General features: G+C 42.1%; 1 protein-coding gene across 1 annotated transcript in view; it reads left to right on the forward strand.

Moving 5' to 3' along the window:
• ADAMTSL3 (ADAMTS like 3) overlaps positions 1-25,052 on the forward strand; it is a 205,551-nt gene that overhangs the window by 137,169 nt on the left and 43,330 nt on the right. Inside the window, exons 8-11 of the mRNA XM_063313955.1 lie at positions 6,957-7,114; positions 9,078-9,189; positions 13,003-13,141; positions 21,450-21,500. Coding sequence (XP_063170025.1) covers positions 6,957-7,114; positions 9,078-9,189; positions 13,003-13,141; positions 21,450-21,500 — 460 coding nt within the window. The remainder of the gene's footprint in view (positions 1-6,956; positions 7,115-9,077; positions 9,190-13,002; positions 13,142-21,449; positions 21,501-25,052) is intronic.

The following is a 25,052-nucleotide window of genomic DNA, read 5'->3' on the forward strand; positions in this document are numbered from 1 at the left end:
GAGCTTTGCTGGGGGAAGTATGGAGAACAGTAATGCTTGGGTGGCCCTGCTGAAAATTACACCAAAGGCCTGGAGCCGGTTCTGGTTGTAAATTTCTGTATCCCTACTCCCTTCCCCTGCTTACAAAGGCAGGGAGGCTCATAGCCTGGTAGTTTTTCATATTTTATACTAATATTGGGCCAAAATCAGCCTTGTTGTTTCTCAGAAGTATGCATCCCTTGCAGAAGAGTTCTGTTTCTTCATCTTGTTCTTGGGGAGCTTGAGAATTTCTTTTGCACTTCTCTTGGTTCTAAAGCCTCATTCCTTCATGTGCAGTACAGTTCCATGTCCATTGTCATTGCATATAATAATATTAATCTTACTCTTTCAGGAATTGTTCATCACTTAGTGGTGATGGCGATTCTTTTGTGTACAAACATGTGGGGAGCAATGAGAATTGCAGGATTGCTCCCACTCAGTTTAAATTGGGTTTGGCTACCAATACAGGTAAGAGCCTCGTGTGGCGCAGAGTGGTAGGCAGCAGTATTGCAGCCGAAACTCTCCCCACGCACCGAGTTCAATCCCAGCAGAAGCTGGATTCTCTCTCGGGGAGCCGGCTCAGGCCGACTCAGCCTTCCATCCTTCCGAGGTCGGTGAACTGAGCACCCAGCTTGCTGGGGAAGGTGATGACTGGGGAAGGCAACGGCAAACCACCCCACTCTATAGTCTCCCAAGAAAACGTCGCGAAAGCAGCATCCCTCCAAAGGGTCAGATGTGACTCGGTGCTTGCACAGGAGACCTTTCACCTTTCACCAATTCAAAGAGATGATTTCTCTTCTCCCTTCCCCTTCATTTGACATTGAAATAGTTGCAGGGAGTGAGTAGGTGGATTTGAGGCCGAGTGGAGGGCTGTTAGAATATATTATAGGCTTTCCAGAAGCTGTAGCATTAAGGATATCGAATCCAAAATAAGCCAGAATTCTCTGAAAATAATCCCCGTGCTGTAGAAGCAACAAAACCAGAAGCTAATATTTTCACAAGTGGCGAATGCTAGATAACCAAGTTCATGAACTTACAACAGTCTAGCTGGAAGCAAACTGAAAGATGCTAAATTTCTTACTCTTTTTTTTTTAATGACAGAAGCTTGCATTTTAATTTTTCTAGTCCTATGAGTGAATTCCTATTTTCTTTATGAACTTTAAAAAGAAAACATACTATATAGTTTGAGGATTTGAAGATGTGTGTGTATATGAGTGTGTGGGTGTGGGTGTTTTAAAGCCTTATGTTCCCTCTTGGGGAATAATGTGAGGGTAAAAAAAAAACACAAATTCTAGCAGGTAGGTTTTCTGGCAGAAACCCCTGTCCCCAACTCCCCTAACAGCTTAACACATGACATAAGAGAGAAGCAACAGTCCTTTTTAACTGGCGGCTCTATCCAGTAAGGACCACTGGTTGCATTCTATCATTGTAGAAAAGCTTTAAAATATTAACAGTTTCGTTTCTCTCATTCTTTCTAACATGGAATTTGCTCTTTTGAAGAGGGTGGCTTGATGCTTCTCTTTGGCCCAAGACCTTCTCCTGCTTAATCGTTATTAGCTCGGATCCCGTCGTAGTGTAAAAGGAGTTAGGATTACTTCTTCGTTTTTGCCTCAGCGTACTTCATTTTACAGTAGTTTCCATTAAAATGTATCTGCTAATTTGATCCCTTTCCTCCAGTATGCAGAAATCTTTCTGGAGTGTTCTGGCCCCCGTGTATGCAAGATCTATTGCAGCTTGTTACAAATGAAATCCAAACCTGGCACCATTCTTAAAAACACATGTTACATTCAAGATTTCTGGCACTGATCTACTATTGCTTTTTGTTTTAGCCCCAGCATAAATCAGCAGTAAAATAGATCATGCTTCAGTGTAGTCTTGTGATAAGGATCCCTGTTGTGGATGTCATGACGCTGTTGGAAAGAATGTGTTCTCCTGAAATTGACAGGTTCCATCTTTTAATTTGAGTTAGCTAGGATTTCAGTTGGCTGGGTTAGAAGTTAACTGTTCACCAACAGCAAACAAAGGCCTTGTTATGTTTTAGTTGTAACTTTACCCCTAGCTGACTTTGCTGGGTTTAGGCATAAACCTCCACTCAAGGTTCAAAAGACTTTTCAAGCTATCATTTCTGGAGGATAGGCTTGGAAAGCCATTTGCTGATATTTCCAGATGGCTGCTAGCTGATTTGCAAAATATTACTTGCCTTTTGAAGAAGTAGCTGTACATATATTACTCACGGCCCAATGCTTGGTACTCATTCCTCAGGAAAATTGTTATGGATGGGCAGAGCAAGTAAGAGTAGAGAGGAACTGATCTTGCAGATAGGCTCTGGAGCGAATCTGTGGTGCCATGTCTTGGAAAAATAATATTTGCTGGGTTTAAACTTTCCTGATGAATGAGAGGCTGCTGTTTAGAGAACTAGAGAATTTACTAGAGAATTGATTGAGAAAGTACATCATATTCCATCACTAGCATCCATCAATATTATCGCAATAGCTCGTTGTGGTTTTTAATGTACTTTCCAGTATTTGTCAATCCAGTGCACATATTTGTTCTATGTACGTATGGGGCTCTTTCCTTCATGCACCTGGAAAGCTTATCTCAAAAGCTTCTGCATGGTCTGAACTGGGTTTAGAGGACTCTGAAACCCAGTTCAGGGTTTAGAGGACTCTGAAACCCAGTTCAGGGTTTAGAGGACTCTGAAACCCAGTTCAGGGTTTAGAGGACTCTGAAACCCAGTTCAGGGTTTAGAGGACTCTGAAACCCAGTTCAGACCATGCAGAGACTTTTGAGATAAGCTTTCCAGGTGCATGAAGGAAAGAGCCACATACAAAGAGCAAATATGTGCACTGGAATTGTTTCCAAATCATAATTTGTGCATGTATGAAGAATGAATGAATGTGTGTGTGTGTGTGTGTATGTATGCATGTATGTATGTGTGTGTGTGTATGTATGTGTGTATGTGTGTGTGTATGTATGTGTGTGTGTATGTATGTGTGTGTATATATGTATGTGTGTGTGTGTGTGTGTGTGTATCCCAACTCATTTGGGCAAATTTCAAGTCTTCGGATATTTTATTACACTTGATTGGCTACCCAAGCATCACTTGACCAAGAAGTTACAGTATGGCAAACTCTCCAGCTGAAATAAGTGTACTTCTGTCCTGGGGCCACCAGCTCTGTCTGCAGAGAAGATCACCGTGCCTTACAAAGCTATTGTTTGGGACTTCTATTTCTGAATTCTCAGAATGCTAAGAGAAGCCCTGAATCCTTTAGGTTGCATACTCCTCTTCTCCTTTGTGCAATACAATGAGTGGTAAGCCGTTCCACTTTCATTTTAAATTGTTTCATGTTCTTTTTAGATATGAGGCACTGTAATGTGTCCTGATTAAATTTACTTAGTTAAAAAAAAAAAACTAATGGTCAGGTGGCTGATGGGTCAAACAACCCCTCTCAGAAGATTAGGGAGAAAACAATTCTAGAAATTAGAAAGGAGTGTTGGCTCATAATTTAGTAAATTTTACAAAATGGGTGAATATTGTGTGTGTGTGTGTGTTTTTAATGAAAAAACCTATACTGGTCTGAATGATTTAAGGTTTTTTCTGCAGCTTCCATTCAGTTCTGTCAGTGGTGCCATATTTACATAGATGTTTTTGTACCTTTTGCATGGCTCTCCAAGATATGCAGCCAGGAGGAGGTGGACTTCCTAGAAAACCTGAGGAGCAATATGGTGTCCTAGAGGCAACATAGCAAGGCATTCCAGGGAACACAGCTAATAAGAAGCAACAGAGTCTTGTGCTTCAGTGATGATGATGCTATCTGTTCAATTGGGTCGGATTCTCCTTGATTTTATGGACCATCTCTCTCCACATTTTCTGATCTTGTAGTTGTTTTATGCTTTGGCTGGTGTCAGCTTTGATGGTGTCCAGCCACCATGTTTTTGGTGGCCTTGTTTCCTTTTACTACTGACCATTCCAAGCATAACTGCCTTTTCCAGTGAGTTTGATCGCATGACATGGCTGAAATAAGTAGGGTGGAATTCTGTGATTTTGCCCACCAGCGATATGTCTGGTTTTATACTCTCAGTACTTGTTTGAATGTCACCTTTGCTGATCAAGGAATGCGCAGGACCCCGCTCGAACAAGTTGATTTTCCTCCTGTCTGTGCTTCAGTAAGCAACATTAAAATAATAATATAATAATAATAACAACAACGTTAAAAAGGGGGAGATAATGCAACTTGTAAACTAACTGCAAACATTTTGTTGAAATGTCTACCCCATCTCCACAAAAACTGTTTTAAAAAGGGTTTATTTTTTTTACATAGGGAAAATGTTTTCAGGAAATCAGAGTGGGGGTAGGGAGTAATTTCAGCCCGCTTTTGGAAAACATTAACTTTAGCTTGAAGAAATCTCAGTTCACAGGATGTGACAGCTCGGGTTTAGATGTTCATCTGAAATTAGCCTTAGAGAGATTTCTAGCCAAGGGTTTCTAGCATTGCCATTCCAAAAAACTTGTGCAGCTGCTTAATTTCTGCTCCCAGTGGATTTTCTCTGGAAAGAAAAATGGCAGAAGAGATGGGGAAAAGGCAGGAAGATTACAAATCAAAGGAAATGTTTGTTTGGACTCTGTAAAATTCCATGGGTGAGCAAGAGAAGTGCACAATCAGAGAGTCATCTGGAAGCATATTTAGGGTCACAATTAGGAGTGCAAATTAACAGCTCCCTGCTTTAAATCTCACAGTAGCAAGAACTTACTAAATGGATTTATTATAAGCTATTGTTAACCACCATTTGCAGCCTACCTCACAAGAATTACTTATAAGGTGTATAAGATGTGTAAAAGCTTCTGCTGTTGTTATTGTTATTGTTTACATAATACTAGATTTCCTTACCTCTTAAGGATTCCAAGGGCTCTAAGTGTTATTTAAATGATGCATGTTGTTTTTAAAGGACATCTGACAAATGATTTCCTTTCTCTGTAACAAATGGGTTTGAGTACACTTCTGTCTAGACAGAGAGGACCAGTTCTATCCCTCTTCCGTTGTTTTGATTGGAATTAGACCAAGAATAAATTTGGACCAGCACCTTTTACCAAGAGAAAGATATTCTGCTTCTCCCTTTGCCCTTGCATTATTTTCTTCCTTTTAAGGTTCAGGGAATGTACCGCCTCAAGGTAATTTGTAAAGCTGAGACAAGCGATTAGTGGAATATTTGCAAGGTATTGCAGAAGACTTAAAGTAAGACTCATGTATGCTTTTATGGGTTGTGAATTGTTTGGCGTGATGAGCAAATTCAATCATTTGAGTAGTTTGTTAGGGCTGTTGGCATTCATTTGCTCAAGGCAGAACTCAAGTAGACCTTTGAGTTGGCCAAAGAGGTAATATTCTCATAGTGTATTTTGATATGAGACTTCTGAAATATCTTATCACTGGGGGTGGGCAGAAATAGCTCTCCCTATGCAGCTGAGATCTCTGGAGAAGGCTGTAATGCTGGGAAAGGTGGAGGGAAAGAGAAGAAGAGGATGTCGAGCAGCAAGGTGGATAAACTCAGTTACAGTGATGATGGGTGCCTGGTTGGAAGACCTGAAGGGACAGATCATTACAGAGAAAATTTATCTCTGTGGTTGCTAAGAGTTGACGCTGGCTTGAGGCCACATAATCAATCAGTGCAGCTAAGGTAATATAACATAGGTGTTGAAGAAACAAAAGAAGAGTGCTACGTGCAGGCTGTATATCTATCTTTGGAGACTGATGGTGGAGGAATGGATTATGACTGCCTCCTCAAAGTTTTAAATTGTGCCTCTAACTGTGCTTAGCCTGCATAACTGTCAATAAATGCAAACATTACGCAGGACCTTCTAATGGTTACCTTCCAAAAGAAAACCAAATCTGCAGCTGCAGAATGTACCAACTTTGAATTGCAATGTTGAAGAACTTTAACTTTAGTATAGTGGCTCACAGGCATGGTGATCTGGGTGATAATAGTGCTGAAGCTGTCCAGATATGCAGGCAGACAAAGGTGAGGTTGCTATTCTTTTGGCAAATTCTTCTGAGAGCTGACTAATCAACCCTCTTTCCCACATCTAAGCAGCTTTTGGAATCCTCTTTCTGCTTCATTGACCACATCAATAGCATTTGTGTCAGCCTGGAAGAACTAAGAGCAGTACATTTACAGGCATTCTGTGCATTTTCATGTGCCGGTGCCTCTGTGATCGAAAAGGCAACTTAACAGTCTTGTGAGATATCAGTGACTCTGGCCTCTCATTTACAATTCCCATTCCGTATTGAATAATGGATTTGTCCAGCTCTGCCTAAAGAACTTATCTATTCTAACAGAAAAAGCACACTGAACACAAATGGATCTTTCTGATCCATTCAGAAAAACCTCCTTCAGTGTGCTTGATGGTTGCCTCCTAAGATGGAGTTTGGATATGTGAGTATCATGTAAAGCAGCAAGTTTCTTACATGGAAGATTTGTTTGGATCAAAAATACATGGTGGTTTCTTCTGTACTGCTTTTTGTTTAAAAAAAACCCTCTGCATTTGTGCATTCTTGGAATTCTGTTAGTATTACTTTAAAATGATGCTGTGAAATGCTTTATCTTTTTAAAACCCGCTTTACTGTGAGGCCGTGCAAAGCAACAGAATTTCTCCTTAACCATATACCAGTGATAAGTTTTTATTTTTATTATACCAGAAACCATCTGCACTTCTATAAAAGAGCCATAGCACTAAGGAATTGGATGAATTGGTCATTTTAATCCCCAGTCATCTGTATAGTGCTGTTATAAATAGTACATACAACTGTCTGTGTTTTATATTTACAACACTTAGTGCAGCCTGTGCTTTCAATAAGCCAATGTCTTTTTTTTTTTTTTTGCCTTGCGTACAGTCATCATAATCTGCTGAATGATAATGTGTATTTTCCCCTTACGTTTTTCAGTGATTGAATCAAAGACGCTGCAGGGAGACACTGGAGAACACAGCTTTAATGCCCCTGGAATGTACATCATTGAAAACACAACAGTTGAATTTCAGAAGGGCTCAGAGAGAGAAACAATAAAAATCCCAGGGCCTCTTGGAGCAGATTTCATTATCAAGGTAAGGCATGCGCTTTGTGCTGCACCATGGTTTTGTCTGCCAATTCATTTGAAAAAGTTCTGTTCAACAAATGACAACTGTAGCAGCAAAAAGCAAGTGTTAGCCTTACAAAGTAGGCCAGGCTACGAAACCAACGTCGTATAGATCAGGACTACTTTCACTGTAACAGCTACAGGAACAGAATCTTGCAAGCCTGAATGTGCTTCCCCCTCTTTCATTTTATCTTTGTGTGAACTAGGGAGGGACCTGTCTGAGACATTTTCTCAAGTTAGTTTCTTAGCCCAGGCTCAAGCCCTTCTTATCTGTCCATTGCCTTGGTAGCGGCTGTTCCTCCTGTCCTTCAAGGCCATTCCCTATGCCCTCTACAGAAAGTGACAGAATGTGCTCATTTGAATTTGTTTTTATAAAGCACTCAATGGCCAGGCTCAAATAACAGGTTGACTCTAGGTTGTTTATAGATCAGGGCAAAAATCAATTGTTTCAGTTGTTACCCCTTGAGAGAAAGTGACTGATCTGGAAGCTAAGAGCACTGAATGTTATTCCATCCTGTCCTTAAGGTGCTTGAGGTGACAGTGTGAGGTACACTGATTCCCATAGTATCCATACAGCATGATGGAGTTTTAAAGGTTAATAAAAGAACTCCAAGCAGTTAACAACAATCTTGCAAAGTAGAAGCGTGAACCAAAAAGAAACCTGCATATTAAGCTTAATTACGTTCAGAAAAGAATTCAGTCTTCACACAGGAGTTAGATGAAGAGATCTGGATACAAGTAACTTCGTAGTAAAAAACACTTATTCATCACTAGTTCTTTGTAGACATTTTTATGGAAATAGAATGTCTGCATGCAAGTGAGATGAAAGGACAAGAGCAGCATTCTGCAGCACCTCCTGCTTGCAGGTGTACTAAAAGCTAAAAATAAAGATTGTTAATCCCCAAACCCAAGGAGGAGGAGGAAGTGGAAATCAGGTGACCCATGTGACATCCCACAAGCACAATAGAGATGTGTTTAGTAAAAAGACCCCCTTATGCTTATGAGATGATGCTGAGTTGACCCCTGATAATTCCAACACAGCAGTCCAGTGACCTAAGTTAGGGTGAGAGAGAATGAATGACTCAAGATCAGCCAGTGAAGTACATGGTCATCTGGGACCTTTACAAATCTAGCTCAGCTTTCTAACAAGTATTCTACAGAGCTGATTAGTTTGAAATGTCCCTCATCTTCAGTCATAGGCTCCTGGTTATGGTTGATGAGAGTTGTTGTCAAGACATCAGGAGAATCCCAGGTTGTGCCCTGCCACTCATAACACATTGGTGGTTTGCTATTCCGGTTATACTTTAAACTGGTTTTATTAGTCTCCTTGTGGAAAGAACAGAAGATACCCCCAAATGCTCTTCCATAGGAAAAAGAGCCATGAATTAAAACTCATTGCAATTTCTCAGAAAGAGAAAAATCATGGGAATTGGATTCCTTCATAACACATTTGCTTCATTTTTGAGGCAGTCCATAATCTGAATAATTCCTCCAACCCAAACCCTTACCCATAGTCACCTGTGAACTGGAGCCATGATGTGTTTCAAATAAGTTGCCCATAGGCACTTCTCTCAGTGCCCTCAGGACTCCCTGCCCCACCTCCTTTGTTTTGGGGCACACCACACCACCATAACAGCCATGTTTGAATAGAAAGCCGTAGTACCTGCACATGGTCTCAAAATGTGGCCAGGGTCTAAAAAATGTTGGAGACACCTGAGGCAGATATAAAGGTTAGGAGATAAGAAAATGCTTGATAACCAAAACATCCTGTTTCACAGTATCTCTGGATTTTCTGCCTGTGAGGTTTTATTTTCCCCTTGCCTGTTGTCATGAGGCTTTTGGCATTGCATTTGGTGTGTGAATTATACCATGACAGGCCAGGGACTGCCGGCATGCAGCATTGAAATGTGTTGTAATGGGACTCTCTTTAGGCCAGGTATACTGCTCCCAAAGACAGTGTGGTTCAGTTCTTCTTCTATCAACCCATAAGTCATCAGTGGAGACAGACAGAATTCTTCCCTTGCACTGTGACATGTGGAGGAGGTGAGTAATGGATGTAGCTTTAGGAGCATGCACAGCTGTGGATTTTAAGTGGTGGATATATGGCTTTTTATGTGGGATTTGTGAGAAATGCAATAAATTGGTGCTTTGTTATAGCTTGGGTCTCTTCCCTGTCTGCATTTAAAACAGAGAGCAGAGGTTTAACATTTGCAGCTATGTGGTGCAGAGTGGTAGGTGGCAACACTGCAACTGAAAACTCTCCCCACGACCCGAGTTTGATCCCAGCGAAAGCTGGGTTCTCAGGTAGCCAGCTCAGGTTGACTCAGCCTTCCATCCTTCCGAGGTCAGTAAAATGAGTACCAGCTTGCTGGGAAGGTGACGACTGGGGAAGGCAATGGCAAACCACCTCGCTACAGTCTGCCAAGAAAACGTTGCAAAAGTGGCGTCCCCCCAAAGGGTCAGGCATGACTCGGTGCTTGCACAGGGGACCTTTCACCTTTCACAAGGCATTATAGAGAGCCAGTTTGGTGTAGTGGTTCAGACATCAGGCTAGAAACCAGGAGACTGTGAGTTCCAGTCCTGCCTTAGGCACAAAGCCAGCTGGGTGACCTGGGGCCAGTCACTTTCTCTCAGCCCTAGGAAGGAGGCAATGGTAAACCACTTCTGAAATCTTGCCCAGAAAAATGCAGGGACTTGACCAGGCAGTCTCTGAGAATCAGACAAGATTGAACAGATTTAAAAAAAAAAAAGGCATTATGCTTACCCTAGTGATCCTTTCAGGTCAACTGCTGTCAAACACCAAGTCCTAAGTATCGAACAGACATCTGAAATGTAACTGACATTTGAACAAGAAAGGGGGAAGTAATTACAAATTTAATTTCATACAGAATCTCAGTTCTATTTGCAAGAGATATGAAAGGATGGTTAATATTAGCACCCTCCCCTGATCAGAGATGCAGAAGTGAGGCAGAAATAATTGGGAGTGCCTGAGGCCACACAGACAATGCTCAGTCTTTGCCACATTGTACTAATGCAAACATGGGGGGGGGGGTTCCATCGTAACTTCTTGGTTGTATTTGGAGTTTCCCTAACCTGATCTAACCTATGACCGCCTCTAGTGTTGATCTATACTTGCCGTGTTTTGGTTACTAAAGACAGTTTGCTTTAACAAGAAGCAGAGTGGTTTTTACAGCTTCTTTCTTTAAGGAATTGGTCAACCTTTACTTTTAGCAATGAAGATCCAAACCAGCAATGTGGCAGGCAGCCATGTCTGTTCCCCAACCCACCGCCCCTTCCTGCTTGGAAATGATGCTTAATCAGCATATGCAAATAATTTCAGTTATTGGGGGAGGGTATTAAAAAAAAATAATAGTGACACATGCAAAAATGTTTAAAAGCCACCAAGATAATATTTCCAAGAAAGTGGAAGAGGGAAGAAATGGTGACTCGCACAGATGCTCAACTGGAGTGGCGCTGGTGCAAACAGAGATAAACCAACACAAGTACATGCAGCCTCCTACACAAACTGCAATCCAACTTGTTAGTATCAGCTTCAAAAGCCAAAATGTATAAGCAATGCTCTTGGGCCCTGCAAAATAATGCATTTTTTCCTCTGCTTTTTTTTTTCTCCTCTCCCTCGCTGCCTCTCTTTAAGTAAGAAATGAGCCAAAAATATTGGTTGGACATTAATCTTAATAGTGTGTTTTAGAAATGTTGCTCTATTTCTGCCTGGCCTAAATGCTTCCGACACAGGGTTATTTAGCCATTGTCAGCTCCCATTTGGCTTCTTTACCCGGCTTATAAATGACTTAAATATTTTTTGGAGACAATCATTTTCGAAACAAAACGAAGGGAGGGGAGGAATAAATGAGCAGTCATCCCTCTTTCAGCAGATTATTTGTTCGGAACAGCCTTCTCTCTCCCCTGCACACTTAGGTTCTCTGCCTGGAGTCAGCGGGGATTTCAGAAGGCGTCTGTGCCCCATAAAATGCAGCTGGGTTTAAATAAACAGTTGAAGTGTTCAGCATTTACCTTTTAATATTTTAACCTGCATTGCTTGTTCGGCAGATCTGGTGCGTGCCATTAAAATTATTGTAATGCTCAATTTTTCTTCCATAGTTTGCATTCCTCTGTGTGATGATACTTTATCCATGAAGAGATGCAACATTAGAACTTTTGATATGTAACCCTGCAGACTTTTTCACCTGGGCAGATGTTTGCCTTCTTGTTTCCATTTTGGAGTTTGTTCTTACGGGCCATTTTTGTGGGGTTGCTTAAAAAGCAAGAGCCCCCTTGCCTTCCAAAGAAGCGCATCATTCCCTGTGAATGAGCTTCTCTCCCTCCTTCCTACACTGTCATTCAAGAAAGCCACCCAGAGCTTCACAGAATTCTTTCACAGATCACTTGCACCAGTGGCTTTCTTTAGAATTGTGTTTTCTTTCTCTTCGCCTCCTGTTGCTGGGTATGGAGGAGCCAAGCTAAAAATATTTGTGGTTTTGCGGGGTTGGGCTGAATGGTGGGTTTGGCTCTCCTTTTTTAGTGATTGTGGCTTCCAGTTTTAATTACTTTTGGTGTTGCCTGAAGCCACAGAACAATCTGCCAATGGTCCATTTCTATGCAGTAACTCAGTGTAGTATGATAAGCTGTGTGCAAATTTTAGACATCATGCTGTAGAAGAGAGTTCAGAGAGGCACCCAAGATTTCTACTACTGGCCATCTCACGCATTTCTGACCTCTTCCATTTTTGGCAAGTTCTGCGCTATTAGGACTCAACCTTGCAGTAGATATGAGGAACTGCCCAGAGATTCAACCTCTGTGTCAAGCCACAGAAAGGAAGTTCAGGGGAATGGCATGCCTGCTTTTTTAATGTGCATAGATTTTGAAATGAGATGAAATGGATTCTTGAATGCTCCTGTATGAAACTGACATAGGCCAGAAGTAGAGAGAGGTATTGTGACCTCCCTCTGTTTGCATAGAGGGTTGCTATGTCAATATAATTAGGAATAATGATAAGCCTGTATAATTAGGAGTTAGGAATTAGGAATGATGATAAATAATATAATTAGGAATAATAATAAACAATATAATTAGGAATAATGAGGTTTTGAGAGGGAGGAGGAAGTAAATGTATTGTATTTACTTAAGTAAATATAATATTTTCCATACTCTGCATATTACCTGCTCGTTACTTTTGCCAAGATCTAACTAGGTTTAAGTCTAATCAGGAGAAATGTTGTCTTTTCTATTGAGTGAAGTAAGCCTGGTGCTCCAATTTTGTGCTTGTTAAGGTTTGACAGTGTGGGTGAAAGCTTGCCTAAAACTAGGCATCCAGCAATTTGTAGCTGCGCCCACCTACCGCATGATAAAAGGCTTGTGTTCTTTTCCATATGGACTGTTCTGCAGACCATGTCATAGCCCCCAGAAGTGGAATCAATATATAGGCATCGATTTTTAAAAAACTCGGATCCTTGTTGACGGAAAGATGATGGAATTGTGTCTTCCCGAATCATTGGATTCCACTGCTGAGGGATTACAAGGTTTATGCACATTCCGATTGCTCAGTTGTCATCGTGGGGAGTGGGGGGGGGGATCAGAGCAGATGGGAGTCTGTGCTGCTGGTGGGAAGGAGAGTGTAACAGAAAAGGGAAGCAGCTTTTGTTATCACATGACTGTGTAAATGTATTATGTGGATGTGGATGGTATGCCACTGTGTTTGTCAGTGTCGTAAAGATACTGTTAGTGAAACAGACAAGTGGAGGAGGCATGATGTGGAACAGGCATTACAAGAAGAAATCAGTGACTGAATAGCAGTGCCTTGCTGATAATCAGATATGGGCTATTCTTACCCCACTGTAGGTTATCAGCTGAACTCGGCAGAGTGTGTGGATATCCGTTCAAAGAGGGTGGTACCAGATCAGTATTGCCTTTATTATCCTGAAAACAAGAAACCCAAACCAAAGCTGAAAGAATGTAACATGGATCCTTGTCCTTCAAGGTTTGTGTTCCAATGTATAAATGGGTGGTTGGCATTTTAGTTTCCAAGCCTTTGCTAATTCCTTTTTGTTTATAACCAGCCAAGTGCCCATCGCTTAGAAGGGCAGTGGTGAGTGGAACCCTCAATATATGCCATGTTCTATTTTATTTTATTTTATTTTTTTAATATAGAAATGAATGGACAGCCTGGTGTACTTATACTTGTGTACTCATGTTCTTGAATGACTTCTTTTTAATTTGACCCTGTGGGGTTGCTCTAAACTTAAAACTACAGGGTTTGAGATGAAGATTCGTGCTTGAGAACTTCCAGGGTAAAATTCTGACTTCCCAAACTGGTAGATGATGCAGTGAGGGTAAAATGTCATTAGGTGGGGATCACATGTATCAGAATGAGGCTCAATCATGATATGATCTTGTTCGGTGAGGCTTGTGTGGAAAAACTGGCTACCATTCACTTCGGCCCACTAATGAGAATTGGAGCGCATCCATTTAAGCAAGGTCACTGCCCCATAGCATTGAAATGCTGATTTAATTCTTTCTTGTATTTCTCTGTAATGTTGTTTTTCTTCATATATATGGATCATCCTTGCATGACTAGAAAGTGGGGTGGCAGCTGATTCCAGTGCCAGTATAGCTCCACTGCTTTCTTGGCTGGTGTGCACCGCATAATTTGACTTGTTCATCTTTACCTTTGTAATACCCAGACTGTTCTGATATCTGAGACACAGTTTACTTCTGGATTAAAACTGTATATTTACAGGCAGCACTCATTTTGTGATAAGCTCTCAGACAACCAAGCCAGCATCCTCACAGCATTTTGCTGTGCTCCACGCCCAGTAGCTGATCAAATATTAGGGAAAAGATTTGTGTCTGAAGGCTAGGGTTGGATTATGGGCAAGCCAGGGATAAGAAACATTTAGTATAGCTGGTGATCAGCTCTCAAGAGCAACCTATGGTTGAGGTGAATGTCAGGAATGAGGAACAGGGGTGCAAAAGAATGTTACCATGAATTCTTCTAGGAGTGAATTTGAGTATTTCATTCCCAAAGGATCTGGGAGGGGAATGAAAGAGATCAGACCTCACAGAGTCTGGAAACCATGCCCTCTGAGGAACGGTTAGGAAACTGGGTATATTTAGCCCACACAACAGACAAACAAGAGGTAATAGATAGGAGTCTTCAAATATCAGAAAGGTTCTTCTTCAGTGGAGGTCCTCACACAGAAGCTGGATTGCCTTCTGTCAGAAGGTAATGGGGTTCTTGCATACTGCTTTTCTTTAACTGTAAACATGTCTTGCCCATTCTCCAGCTGTTCCTTTTTTAGAACTTCCTGCACTGACTGCAGTTTCCAACCACTGCCACCCAGTTGTAAATGGTTTGGCTGAATAAAAAATCTGGAATGAGGAAGACCACCAAACCAGAAATCTCTCCCCCAGCCCCAACCTAAGTGGGCAGTTAATAATGTGGAGCTTCTCCTTCTCCATCCATGCCTCGTCAGAAGCAAAATCTAACAACAGTTAAGACCTCAGGAAAACCATGTTGCTCAAGGAATGTTCACACATAACAAAATCCCTCTGATGTGGCCCCTGGTCAGAAGAATCTAGTAGTTGAACTGACTGGGCAGAGTGCGTAGGCTGCCTTGAATCTGCCTTTCACTCATGGGGCTGCCAGATGAACATACCTGCAAAGGAATCAAACAATTTTAAATGTGGGGATGCTGTTGCTGAGGTTTCCAGGTCACTATTCCCTGAATTGTGGGTCATGCCTGAGGATCCTGGTACATTCTTACCTCCACTAATGCTGCTGAGGAAATGGAGATCATTGCCACAAGGAGACCCTCCTACCCCTTACCCCCCCCCCAGCTTCAGGGTCCATAGAACAATCAATGCATCCAAGGTGCTAAACCAGTGTTTCTCAACCTTGGCAGCTTGAAGATGTGTGGACTTCAACTCCCAGAATTCTGGGAATTGAAGTCCACACATCTTTAAGCTGCCAAGGTTGAGAAACACTGGTTTAGCACCTTGGATGCAAGCTGACTGGGGAATTCTGGGAATTGAAGTCCACACATCTTCAAGCTGCCAAGATTGAGAAACACTGTTTTAGCACCTTGGATGCAAGCTGGCTGGGGAATTCTGGGAATTGAAGGCCACACATCTTTAAGATGCCAAGGTTGAGAAACACTGTTTTAGCACCTTGGATGCAAGCTGGCTGGGGAATTCTGGGAATTGAAGTCCACACATCTTTAAGATGCCAAGGTTGAGAAACACTGTTTTAGCACCTTGGATGCAAGCTGGCTGGGGAATTCTGGGAATTGAAGTCCACACATCTTCAAGCTGCCAAGGTTGAGAAACACTGGTTTAGCACCTTGGATGCAAGCTGGCTGGGGAATTCTGGGAATTGAAGTCCACACATCTTCAAGCTGCCAAGATTGAGAAACACTGGTTTAGCACCTTGGATGCAAGCTGGCTGGGGAATTCTGGGAATTGAAGTCCACACATCTTCAAACTGCCGAGGTTGAGAAACACTGTGCTAAACTCTTCACCCCCTCCCTTACCTGTCCTTCCTCTTCAAGGCATTCTGGTTTTCCCAGGTTTCACTTTGGGAATAATTGGTCTACTGGATGCCAGGTTATCACATGACTTCCTTTCCTTTTGGATCATCCTCTGAAAGCTTTCATCTGTTTTAAGGGCAACAGAATCCAATAAAATAAGTCAGTGCAAGGCAAAAGAAAGAGGGTTGTGGTGCAAAGACTGCATGTGGCTGCTGCCAAGTTCCTAAAGCAGCTGTAGTGTACATATTGAGTTGCACAATGGCATTTAAGGCTGCTGGCTGTTGGACCGTCTGGTGCTATTTCCTGGCCATGCTAAAGTATCTTAAAATAACACTCAATATCTAGCCCCAAACATTAAACACCAGCTGGCAGGGTTGCTGATATATCCAAGAAATAAAAGGGAAACACTTCGGGTGGATTTTACTTCCTATAGCTAAACTGTCCTGTTTCCTCTAATCCCAGTTGAATAAAATCATTAGAGAGCCCTCAAAACCCCAGATGCTCAGGACTTCCCAGACCCATCCTGCAGGCCCATTCTCACAAAGCTGGAATTCAGGGCATAAATGGTTACACAAACTCTCAGGCGTTTCATGAGAGCTTTATTAAAAGGTGGGGAAGTGTGTAACATGAGGACTTGCCATTAATATCAAGAATTATAAAAATGAAGGCGCTAAAATGCTTGGGGGTGAATGCTCTGCTTCATTTCACATTGCTCCTTCTCGTAGGTATTAGGACTGGACTCAAGTCTGAGGGTCGGAATGCCCAGAATCCCAAATTGCGGGACGTATTCTTCAGTTGAAGTCCTCTGGGCTCCAACTGTACTGGAGATGGGCCAGAACGTTTCAGCTGGAATCCCTGGAGAAGCAGGCAGACCCTGCTGTTTTCATAACCCCACAAGGGCAAAAGGCCTGGTTTTGCCATTTTAATCCCTGGCCCTTCCGGAACAAAGATTTTGCATATCGCTGTCCCCTTCTGTGCCTCAAGAAGACTTTGAGGCTTGTTATGTTCGCAATTCCAGATAGCACACTAATCCTTGAAGGAGCAGTATTAATTTACAGAGGCCCACCAATATACAAGGCACTTTAAAGGGAATGAAAAGATCTGTGTCAGCCCTAAGGGAAAAGATTTGCAAGCATTTCAGTTAGACATCCTTTTGCAAAGAATGCTTCTAAGCAGGTCTCTTATAACAAGGTAGGAGGAAAAGAATGTCCAGGTTGAAGATATCCTCCATTGCAGGCCTCCTACTTCCAGGCAGGTCTTTTATAAGTGTAGAGACCTGGGGTGATGACCTTGGAGAAGGAATCTGGAGACTGTTAGTGTCATGAGTACTGATGGCGAGCAGGAGGGGCCTCTATCCAGGGGGGAAAACGCATGTGTAGTACTGAGGAATTAAACAGCCATTCAAAGAGACACAGATTAGACCCGCCTTAATTTTGGGGGTTTATCTGTCTGGGTTTTTCCCATGATTCTTCAGTTCGTTAGCATTTTCTGTCTTATGTAGCAGTAATAAACACTAGAGACCTATTCCTCGTCTCAGCGTGATTCCTGACTGCTAGGACAGTTAGGGAAACACCAGGTGCAGAAGAAACATGTGTTAAGCCCAGAGAGGCAGGAGAGACTCAGACTAGTCCCCCACCACATGCACAGACCACTGACTGCTGAAGGGAGGGAAGGGAAGATGCAGACAGGCTTGCAAGATTCTATTATTATAGCCTATCTCGATGTAGTTCTAGTTTTCCTGTGGAGTCTCTTTCCTGATCTGGTCTACCTTGAGGGGCTGACAGTGATGAGGTAGGAGGAGAAAGATGTCCAGGTTGAAGACCCCCTCCACTTGTAAGCCCCCTGCATTTTTCCACTTCACACATTTTCTGTGTGTTGTGGAAAAGAGGGAATAGCAGCACAATAACCGTAGCTTGGCAGTGTCTAGAGTCTTCCATTTGGAAGCCTCTTTCATTCCAGTAGAATTTTGGAACAACAGGTTCTAAGGAGGGACTGGAAGGAAAAATGACTTCACAGTGGTGTTTGGGAAGCAGCAGCTTCTATAAGAGGCAATAAAGCCCCTAGCTAGATGGTTAATATCCACGGCTCTGGATATATATTTTTCTCCACTGTGTTGTTGTTTATTCGTTTAGTCGCTTCCGACTCTTTGTGACTTCATGGACCAGCCCACACCAGAGCTTCCTGTCGGTTGTCAACACCCCCAGCTCCCCCAGGGACAAGTCCGTCACCTCTAGAATATCATCCATCCACCTTGCCCTTGGTCGGCCCCTCTTCCTTTTGCCCTCCACTCTCCCTAGCATCAGCATCTTCTCCAGGCTGTCCTGTCTTCTCATTATGTGGCCAAAGTATTTCAGTTTTGCCTTTAATATCATTCCCTCAAGTGAGCAGTCTGGCTTTATTTCCTGAAGGATGGACTGGTTTGATCGTCTTGCAGTCCAAGGCACTCTCAGAATTTTCCTCCAACACCACAGTTCCAAAGCATCAATCTTCCTTCTCTCAGCCTTCCTTATGGTCCAGCTCTCGCAGCCATATGTTACTACAGGGAACACCATTGCTTTAACTATGCGGACCTTTGTTGTCAGTGTGATGTCTCTGCTCTTGACTATTTTATCGAGATTTGTCATTGCTCTTCTCCCAAGGATTAAGCGTCTTCTGATTTCCTGACTGCAGTCAGCATCTGCAGTAATCTTCGCACCTAGGAATACAAAGTCTTTCACTGCTTCTACATTTTCTCCCTCTATTTGCCAGTTATCAATCAAGCTGGTTGCCATAATCTTGGTTTTTTTGAGGTTTAGCTGCAAGCCAGCTTTTGCACTTTCTTCTTTCACCTTCATCATAAGGCTCCTCAGTTCCTCTTCGCTTTCAGCCATCAAAGTGGTATCATCTGCATATCTGAGATTGTTAATGTTTCTTCCAGCAATTTTAACTCCAGCCTTGGATTCCTCAAGGCCAGCTTGTCGCATGATGTGTTCTGCATACAAGTTGAATAGGTAGGGTGAGAGTATACAGCCCTGCCGTACTCCTTTCCCAATCTTAAACCAGTCCATTGTTCCGTGGTCTGTTCTTACTGTTGCTACTTGGTCGTTATACAGAGTCTTCAGGAGGCATACAAGATGACTTGGTATCCCCATACCACTAAGAACTTGCCACAATTTGTTATGGTCCACACAGTCAAAGGCTTTAGAATAGTCAATAAAACAGAAATAGATGTTTTTCTGAAACTCCCTGGCTTTTTCCATTATCCAGCGGATATTGGCAGTTTGGTCCCTAGTTCCTCTGCCTTTTCTAAACCCAGCTTGTACATCTGGCAATTCTCGCTCCATGAACTGCTGAAGTCTACCTTGCAGGATCTTGAGCATTACCTTACTGGCATGTGAAATGAGTGCCACTGTTCGATAGTTTGAACAGTCTTTAGTGTTTCCCTTTTTTGGTATGGGGATATAAGTTGATTTTTTCCAATCTGATGGCCATTCTTGTGTTTTCCAAATTTGCTGGCATATAGCATGCATTACCTTGACAGCATCATCTTGCAAGATTTTGAACAGTTCAGCTGGGATGCCGTCGTCTCCTGCTGCCTTGTTATTAGCAATGCTTCTTAAGGCCCACTCAACCTCACTCTTCAGGATGTCTGGCTCTAGCTCACTGACCACACCGTCAAAGCTATCCCCGATATTGTTATCCTTCCTATACAGGTCTTCTGTATATTCTTGCCACCTTTTCTTGATCTCTTCTTCTTCTGTTAGGTCCTTGCCATCTTTGTTTTTGATCATACCCATTTTTGCCTGGAATTTACCTCCGATGTTTCTAATTTCCTGGAAGAGGTCTCTTGTCCTTCCTATTCTATTGTCTTCTTCCACTTCCGCGCACTGCTTGTTTAAAAATAATTCCTTATCTCTTCTGGCTAACCTCTGGAATTTTGCATTTAATTGGGCATATCTCCCCCTATCACTGTTGCCTTTTGCTTTCCTTCTTTCTTGGGCTACTTCTAGTGTCTCAGCAGACAGCCATTTTGCCTTCTTGGTTTTCTCTTTCTTTGGGATGTATTTTGTTGCCGCCTCCTGAACAATGTTGCGAACTTCTGTCCATAGTTCTTCCGGGACCCTATCTACTAAGTCCAGTCCCTTAAATCTATTCTTCACCTCCACTGCATATTCCTTAGGAATATTAGTGAGCTCATATCTAGCTGATCTGTGGGTCTTCCCTAATCTCTTGAGTCTGATCCTAAATTGTGTAAGAAGAAGTTCGTGATCTGAACTACAGTCAGCTCCAGGTCTTGTTTTTACCGACTGTATAGATGTCTGCCACCTTTGACTGCAAAGGATGTAGTCAATCTGATTTCAGTGTTGTCCATCTGGTGAAGTCCATGTATAAAGCCGTCTCTTAGATTGTTGGAAGAGAGTGGTTGTTATGCAGAGTGAGTTGTCTTGGCAAAATTCTATCAGCCTATGTCCTGCTTTGTTTTGTTCTCCCAGGCCATGCTTACCTGTAATTCCAGGTGTCATTTGACTGCCCACCTTAGCATTCCAGTCTCCCGTGATGAAAATAACATCTCTTTTAGGTGTGTTGTCCAGTAGGTGCTGCAGATCCTCATAGAACTGCTCTACTTCAGCTTCTTCAGCATCTGTGGTTGGGGCGTCTATTTGGATCACTGTGATGTTAGATGGCTTGCCCTGAATTCGAATTGAGATCATTCTATCATTTTTGGGATTGTATCCAAGCACTGCTTTAGCCACTTTACTATTAATTATGAAGGCTACGCCATTTCGTCTGTGGTCCTCTTGTCCACAGTAGTAGATCTGGTGGTCATTTGATGTGAAGTGGCCCATTCCAGTCCATTTCAGTTCACTGACGCCCAAAATGTCTATCTTTAATCTTGACCTCTCACCAATAACCACATCCAATTTGCCCTGGCTCATAGATCTTACATTCCAGGTTCCAGTGGTGTGTTGATCCTTAGAACATCGGATTCGCCGTTCACCACCAGCACCGTTGGCCGCTAGCCGTCCTTTCGGCTTTGAGCTAGCTGCGTCATCACGTCTGGGGCTAGTTGAGCTCATCCTCTGTTCCTCCCCAGTAGCATTTTGACCATCTTCCGACCTGGGGGTCTCATCTTCCGATGGTATACCGACATATCTCTGGTTGTACTGATCCATTTAGTTTTCATGGCAAGAATACTGGGGTGGGTTGCCATTACCTTCCCCAGGGATCGCATTTAGTCTGACCTCTCTGTCATGACCTTCCCATCTTGGGTGGCCCTTCATGGTTTAGTCATGGCATCATTGAGGTGCTCAAGCTCCAGCACCACGACAAGGTAACGATCCTTTGCTGAAGCTTCTCCACTGTACCTCCACAATTATAGCTAAGAACTGAGGAGACTATAAATGTGTTCTGTTCAGGCACAATGAGTTAATTGTGGATGTAATAAATCTCTAAAGTACAATCAGCTTCCAGGTCTCTCTCCCCACCACCCCACCAACTCTTCTCAGGGACTAGGAGAATTACTGCTGCAGAGTTGTGTTTTTACAAAAAGTTCAGGAATTATATTCCTCTTCGTTAGCTAAGTGGTTTCCTTCCTTACCTCCTTGGGAAAATCAAGTTCAACGATTACAGTACATCAGCCAAGAAGAGAACACCCACTGTACAACTGAGTTGTTTTCCCAAACTTGGTGTGCATTTTGTTTATAAATCAATTTATCAAATGGAAAATTTTAATCCAGCATCTGGCAAATAACTTTGCAAATGTCTGTGTTTTATTCACAGTGATGGCTTTAAGGAAATCATGCCCTATGATCATTTCCAGCCACTTCCCCGGTATGTATGACGCCTACAAGATACAGGTTATTAGCATTCCATTGATAGCCTACTGTAGTGCACTTGGTTTATGAGTTCATACATGCAATCTCCTGCTTACTGAAGACAAAGACAAGGAGCTCGTTGTTGCCATAGATGGTGATGTCTGAATTTGACCGTCTATGACATTTGGTTGTTGAGATAAACTCACTCCAGAGTACATGCATTTAAATACTCAGCTCCCCATTAATCCTCTTGCCTACTTAAGTGCAGGTATCCCATTAGCAAGATATGCATCAGATAATAATTGTTTAGTACAATATGGAAGCTGGCTAAATAAAGGCAACTCCCAAAAGGTATTAATAAACAAATGATCTGGACTGAACCCTCAGTTTGTTCCAATTTCAGTGGGATAAAAACTGGGGATAATTGATAGATTTCTACCTATAGAAAGTGATAACATGCTGCATCGCCCATAGTGTATGTGCCTATCTTATCGTCACCTTTGTGAGTTTGATGGGTTTTTTTCCCCCAAATGCTTAAAAAAAATCTGTGTCCCATAACCATGGCACAGAAGAACTGGAGAAATTAAGGTCAGGCTGCAGGCAACTTTATTTCCATTTGCTTTTATTCAACAGTAAGTGAGGGAGGGAAGAATTTAGATCAGGAGTAATGATCATGATTCATGATTTCCCAATGGACAACCAATCAGCACTCTGCACAGCTAGAAAGAAAATGACCTCTCACTGTCACTAGCCAATACTCTCTACATCACCACTCCTTCAGAGTTGAAGGAACCAATTTCTCCTCAGGTTGATTTCATTTGGAAGTTTCTTTGTTCACTACTTATGAAGTCACAGCAGCTTCATCCCAGGTTGATCTGCTGCCTTCAGCCATTACAGTACAGAATTCATACCTGGCAGGTAGAATTCCAGGGACAGAGCAAAAACTAAGACAAAGAAGTTGGCTTGGATTTGACTGCATCCTCTCTTCCCTTTAAGTTCTGAATGTTTATAAATGGTGGAACCATATGGAAGTTTCCTTTTATGATCCAGCAGAACATGATGCAGACTTCATTAGTCAAATGAGGGACTTGGGGTAGAGAGGGGTGGAAGTCCTAGCATATGCAGAGGATCTTGAATGACCTCAGCCATAACGCAGGCTGTAAATGCACCACCGGAATGTTTAAACAGATGGAGAAATCTTGAGAAATAAACAGGAAAAAAAAATTCCCACACTTCATGTCCCCTCCCAGTTCTACATACATACACATATTGTATACACATACTCCTTTAAAGCCATTCCAAAAGATTTTAAACTTTAAAATCTTTCTGGAGTGCTAAGCAGTCCCTTGACCAGCTCAGCCTCTGGAAAACATCTAGTGCATTCCCTTTCCTGCAGCTCCTTTTGCCATGCCTGTAATATGCTCCCAGGAATTTGGGATATGGCACGTATATTTGAACTAATGAAATAAAGAAATGCAGCTGTAAAAACCTGTGCTGTACATACATCCACATTGCATTATGGCATGTTCAAATCTAATCACTGCATTTGACAGGTAAAATTTCTTTACTTCCTAGTCATGATTTAAAATGTCTGAAGTGCTTCATGTCTGTGTTGCTGCAGACATCCTGACTGCACCAAAGTCTCTACTATTGGATTATAAACTGCTACTGAAAAGCCATGTATTATTCACAATAATAATCTGTAGACTACTATCTGCACATTCCCCAGGAGGAGCAATTAGTACAGACGCCTGTCATGTCCTCACTGGTGCAGATGCCCACTCAGATGTTCCTATCTTAAAGAATAGGAAGTCACCTGCTCTTTTAACGTCTTGCAGTGCCATAGAATAGCAAGCTGGGAGCTTAACATGGATCTAGACATTTTGAGAACAACTTCCTAGCATTTTATTCAAGCCTGAAACTAATCTGGGACACCAGTATGTTTCTGGATTGATTGATTGATTGAACAAATTTATATGGCTGCCCAACTCGCATGTGGTGACTCCTGGCGGCTTATGTTTTTATATGAATGTGTATCCCTTTCTCTTTTCATATGCTATATTAGTATAGGATACCCTGACCTCATAATGACCTGTGCATTAGTTTGCCAAAAAGATAACAAGGCTGCCTTGTAAAGGTGGCTTGCAGAAAGACATAACCCATCAGTGTAAAACTACAGCTTCAGAACCAATGGCCAATAACAATTTACAACAAAGACGAAATGAAGAAACCTACAAAACAGGAACAAAATTAGAAGTAGCAGAAATGAAATTACCATTGCAAGCCTAAGGGAATAATCATGTCTTAATCTGGGTGTCAGAAGGCCAACACTCTAGTTTTTGCAGATTTCTCTGCCTCTGCTCCATAGCTCTGGCCTCGTGCCTGCGTGCTTGAGCTAAGTTGGGATCAGGGCAATGTACAAACACTGGTTAATTTTCCATATCTGTGAAAATAGGAGAGCCATCCAGAGGGGGTTGCCTTTTTCAGCGGCCCCCTGTGGCTTCTTGTAACCTGCAGCTCTGCAAGTTCCTGTTGAGTTCATTTGGAGTGTTCTACATTAGCGCAATGCTCCACTAACAGTGGAATACTTTAAAAACTAGCCTTTGGGGTGTAATATATCTCATCAATCATTCCCATGGTTAAGCTAACGAAAAGATAGCAGCAGATGAGCATATTTATCAGGGGTGATGGTGAAATCATTAGCTATAAGCTCTCATGTATTGTCTGGTTTTGATCATGGAAGTTTGGTTTAAATGTCAACACTCGACATGCAGCGAGCTTCATGTTCAGTTTGTGTATGATGTGATTAATTTATTCCAAGTGGAGAGTTATATGAATCATTTCAGACAGGGAACATTCTCGCCTTGCCTTTGGCATCTTTGGGAGCAGTTACTTGAATGTACCTTTTGAATTTATAGGTTTTTGCTCCATCTGTCCTCGGTTTGACTTATTCAGAATATCTCTATGACTTCCAAAGAAAAGTTTTCAGTGGGATACTGTCTGAGCTATGCAGTCGGTATAATTGGCTTCAATTCAGCCTGCTGAGCCAGTTGCCTACTGCAGTTCTGGATTTTTTTAGATTATTACATACTAACTCCTAGCTGTCCTGACTTTTAAAAAATAGATGCATCACCAATTGGGGAACAAAATTTGCATTTAGTGATATTTTTTGTTGTCTTCTGATTTCTCGGGTTTCAGATAACATAGATCAGGAAGCTACTGGTCATAATTATTGATGGAACTGTTTGAATATAAATAGAGCTTTCCCTTGTATTGGTCCTCACTTTTCTTGAGAAAATGTATGACTGATGCATGATCATTTGGGGAGCTTACTAGCTGATTGAAGCCACAATTCAAATCTGGGGTTCTGCCTTCTCTCTTGTATTAGTCCTTGGTGCAGTATTGTAATCCTGATCTGCAAACATCCCTCAATTCCAGATCTTCAGTTTTTCTTCCAAAGGGAGAAACTGCTCCCCAGAATTTTTCCTTGTAGGTGCTGTGCTCCTGAAATCTGGCAAATGACTCTGGTTTGAGGTCATTCTGGAAGAGACTGAAATTAAAAGGTTCT

This window comes from Candoia aspera, chromosome 13, assembly GCF_035149785.1.
Source record: "Candoia aspera isolate rCanAsp1 chromosome 13, rCanAsp1.hap2, whole genome shotgun sequence".
Lineage (NCBI taxonomy): Eukaryota > Metazoa > Chordata > Lepidosauria > Squamata > Boidae > Candoia > Candoia aspera.